Below are 4,675 nucleotides of genomic sequence, written 5' to 3'. Positions count from 1 at the left end.
CTTATATATATATATGTTATAATGTTTCTATTGTCTGTGTGTGTTGTGCTTAATTGTCAGCCAATGTTGCATAAATAAAACAATGTATTGTGGAATAGGACAAAAATGTAGAAGTCATTATTTATTATTATTCTTTTTTTAAATATATGGAGCCAATCCTAAAGAGATTTAAAGGGAAAGTATCCTCTAAAAATCTATCAAGATTCTGGGTAAACTCAAATGTTTGTCAACGTAACTGAAAGTTGTAATTTGAGTTTATCTAGTAGAATGTTATTTTAAATAGAATCACTTAGAATAGTTTATTCAGTAGAATCTTACTTGATTCTTTTTCAAGGGTGTAGAGTTTAGTAGAGACGCTATGACGTGTCTCTACCAGTATCAGCTACTACTAAGTTATCTCTAGCAATAATTTTGATCAAACAGTCAACAGTAAATGTCTGTTGTCTGCCGTTATGTTCCCACCAATGCCAAAATCAAACCTACGCTCTTGTTCTTATTTGAATTGTTACTAACATTAGGAGCTCCAAATTATGATATAATTCCGTTAGCATTCATAATATTCAAGTGGGGAAGTAAAAGAGGTTGTGTTTTTCCTTTAATATTACATATTAAAATATTTTTGTCTATTTACTTTTCTAATACTATTTTTAATTTTGTATTTAATCTTTCTAAATCTGTAGATTTTTCTTCTGACGGAACTAAATTAATTTTCATTAATTTATTATTATTTTAACCTTATTTTTTATTTAATCTGTTTAAATCTGTCGGGTTTCCTTCTGTCGGAAGCAGAGGCATCTATCTATCTATCTATCTATCTATCTATCTATCTATCTATCTATCTATCTGTATTAAATCTGTTTTAATCTGTCTGTATTCCAAAAGGCATTTTTTCACAAATTTACTATTATTTTTATTTTATTTATTCATTTTTTATTTAATCTGTTGGTTTTCCTTGACGTGATTAAAGGCATTTTTTCATTCATTTATTATCACACACACACACACACACACACACACACACACACACACATATATATACACTGCCGTTCAAAAGTTTGGGATCAGTAAGATTTGTAATGTGTTTTAAAGAATTCTCTTCTGCTCATCAATGCTGCATTTATTTGACCAAAAATACAGAAATACAGTAAAATTGCGAAATATTGCAATTTAAAATAATATACTTTACTCTATTTTAATATACTTTAAAATATAATTTATTTCTGTGATGCAAAGCTGAATTTTTTGTAACAATATACACTACCGTTCAAAAGTTTGGGGTCAGCAGATTTTTTTTCTTTCTATTTTTGAAAGAAATTAATACTTTTATTCAGCAAGGATGTGTAGAATTGATAAAAAAGTGACAGTAAAGACTTATATTATTACAAAAGATTTCTATTTTGAATAAATGCTGTTCTTTTTAACTTTTTATTCATCAAAAAATCCTGAAAAAAGTATCACAGGTTCCAAAAACATATTAAGAAGCAAAAACTGTTTCCAGCACTGATAATAAATCAGCATATTAGAATGATTTCTGAAGATCATGTGACACTGAAGACTGGAGTAATGATGCTGAAAATTCAGCTGCGCATCACAGAAATAAATTACATTTTAAAGTATATTAAAAATAGAACCCTGTTATTTTAAATTGTAATAATATTTCACAATTTTACAGATTTTTTCTGTATTTTTGATCAAATAAATGCAGCTTTGATGAGCAGAAGAGACTTCTTTAAAAAAGAATAAAAATCTTACTTACCCCAAACTTTTGAACGGCAGTGTACATTTATTTAAATATTTTTGTTTCATCTGTTTAAATCTGCTGGTTTTCCTTCAGACAGAACTAAAGGCAGTCGGAAGAGATTTAACTTTTATTTTACTGTCCTCTCCAGTTACACACCTGTCCGCTCTTCCTCAACCGTGTGTTCATTCATTGGTCAAAGTCCAGCGGATCTTCTCTGTGATTGGTCAGTCCCATACGTCAATCATTCTATCGACTTTAACTGACTCTAGTTCACACTGTAGTGACCGTCAGTGGGAGCGCCCACAGAAGACCTTAAGTTTAAAGTCAAGATGGCAAGTAAAGTCCTTCTGAGAGCCTGTCGCCTGACTCTGATGGGAAGACAGAATATTTTAATGAAAACAGCTCAGCGTGCGATGGCAGGTAAAGGTGAGAGATATTCAAGAATCTCTATAGACAAGTTAAGCAGATCTCGCGCAAGATAACCTACTGATATTATTAATGCACGTACAAAAATAAAGCAATATGCTGTCCTGGTCTATATTTTTGAATGAGTGACATACTCTCTTATGCATACATGCTGTCACACAACAGAAACACATGAAACCGCTCATTAATATCTGAAGAACACTTGAAAGTAGGGGTTAAATAAGCTACACATGACTTAAAACAATAACGTGGAGGCTCGTATGATATATACGCAGTGAGTTTAATCAAGGTCATGTGTTCTTTCTGCTGTGGAGGCCGTGCTCTGGCCTTTCTTGGCACTAAACTCATGTTCGTGTGCCAGTGACTCTGGATCATGGCGCCGCTTTATTTACCCGCTGTTGGGCGACACCTAGTGGACATATTCTGTCATCGCAATCTCAAGACCAAAACATTTTTTTTTTTTTTTTTGGAGTGTAAACCTAAAAATATTTTTGGAGTAACATGCTAGTGACACTCTAAATTAGTAACATTAACATTATTGTAGTATATACTGCTTATATAACTAATGTATAATTAGTGAATGTACATGCAAGTAGAAGTAATGATTTAGACATTTAGCAGATGCTTTTATCCAAAGAGACTTACAAATGAGGACAATGGAAGCAATCAAAATCAACAAAAGAGCAATGATATATAAGTGCTATAACAAGCCCCAGTTAGCTTAACGCAGTACACGTAGCAAGGATTTTTTAAAAATCACATAATAAATAAAAAGAAAACAGAGTAGAAAAAGAATAGAGCAAGCTAGTGTTAGATGCCCTTTTTGCCTTTTGTTAATTGTATAATAAATAAAAAGAAAACAAATAGAATACAAAAAGATGAGAGAAGCTAGTGTTAGTTTTTTTTTTTAAAGGAAACAAGCAGTTAGTAAATAGAGTGCAAGTCTAAAAGGGGCAAGTTTTTATTTTTTAATAAAGAATAGAATTAGAATAGAGAGTGCTAGAGTTAGAGGGTCAAATAAAGATGGAAGAGATGAATTTTGAATTTTGTATTCATACACACCAGGGTTATTGTAAATAACTAAACTAAAACCATTGTTACTTGAAATAAAATGCAGAAAAACTTTTACAGCTTTTCAAAAACTTTTCATTTTCATTTAGTTTAACTTTTACTGTAATAAAATAATTAAAATAAGAATTATACCATACATATTTAAAGTAAAAAAAAAAGTCAAAAATACACAACAAAGTGCCTAAAACTTTAAAATGAAAATAAATATCAAAATGTCAAAAAAATATTAAATATCACTATAGTTTATGTTGCACACTTCAGTTTTTTCCCCACCAAAGAATAAATATTATAAAATAACACTGATATACACTGTAAAAATTAGTTTTTGAAAAAATTATAAAACAAAGATGGAGTACTTTTTACATACTTTTCTTAAAAATTCAGCTTTTTCTTTGTAATTCATTGTGAAATTTACTTAAAATTTCTGAGTGAAAATTGTTTCTGCATAATTTTTTTCAGCATTATATGTTTGTTATTAATAAACATTTTTATAAAGTGTTCCTTCTAGGGTTTTTTTAAAAATACATTTATAGTGAAAAATTAGATTTAATTTTCTAACACTTTATAAACACTTGAATTATTAAAATAGAATGTTATTTCATAACAAAGTGTTTCTTCTATCTCTCTGTATATGTGTATTTGTACTATAACCTTTATTAATGTTTTTTTTTTTCTTCGAAGATTCTTCTTTGATACCTTGAGGATAAATTTCAGATTATGATATAATGCCATTATCATTTCAATGAGAATATTTGACTGGGGTATAATAGGTTATATTTAAAAAAAAAAAATGCATATGAAATTGTTTACTGTATTCACTTTTTTTTTCATGACTGTATTATTGGCAGATATTTCCCTTATTTATTTTTATCCTCCAGGGCTCTGGTTACACCCGTCCACTTTTACTCAACCATATCATTGTCCTACCATTGCTAATGCTTTCTGTTTTTCAGGTATTCCAACAGATGAAGAGCAGGCAGCGGGGCTGGAGAGACGCATCCTGCAAGCCATGAAGAAAGGCCAGGTAAAACACACAATGACATTTCTGTTTGACCGTGAGCTTTGGTGAGTGTAAAGTTTTCATTTTGAACCACCTATGATCTGTAATACAGGATCCATACAGCATATTCAAGCCAAAGGAATACACTGGAACCAGAGACGACCCTCATATCGTTCCCAGCATCAATAACAAACGACTGGTCGGCTGCCTCTGTAAGACACACGCACTCGCACACACACGCGCACACACACACCACACTCACACACACACTCACACTCACACACACACACACACACTCGCACACACGCACACTCACTCACACACACACACACACAAATACACGCATACGCACACACACACACACGCACACACACTCGCACACACTCACACACACTCCTGCACATCTCTCTCTCTCTCTCTCTCTCTCACACACACAC

General features: G+C 31.6%; 1 protein-coding gene across 2 annotated transcripts in view; it reads left to right on the top strand.

Moving 5' to 3' along the window:
- Positions 1-1,991: 1,991 nt before the first annotated feature.
- LOC107728314 (cytochrome c oxidase subunit 5B, mitochondrial-like) overlaps positions 1,992-4,675 on the top strand; it is a 3,240-nt gene continuing 556 nt past the window's right edge. The window contains exons 1-3 of one of the 2 annotated variants that reach the window (XM_016538441.1): positions 1,992-2,161; positions 4,192-4,262; positions 4,351-4,450. In XM_016538441.1, the coding sequence (XP_016393927.1) occupies positions 2,071-2,161; positions 4,192-4,262; positions 4,351-4,450 (262 nt within the window). In that variant the 5' untranslated portion in view covers positions 1,992-2,070. Of the gene's footprint in view, positions 2,168-4,191; positions 4,263-4,350; positions 4,451-4,675 lie in introns of both variants that reach the window. The other variant, XM_016538440.1, reaches the window with a different exon arrangement.

The sequence above is a fragment of the Sinocyclocheilus rhinocerous genome, unplaced genomic scaffold (genome assembly GCF_001515625.1).
Source record: "Sinocyclocheilus rhinocerous isolate Xijiao unplaced genomic scaffold, SAMN03320098_v1.1 scaffold247, whole genome shotgun sequence".
NCBI classification, from domain to species: Eukaryota; Metazoa; Chordata; class Actinopteri; order Cypriniformes; family Cyprinidae; genus Sinocyclocheilus; species Sinocyclocheilus rhinocerous.
Note: the sequence above shows the minus strand (reverse complement) of the source record. Positions and strands in the feature narration are given on the sequence as shown.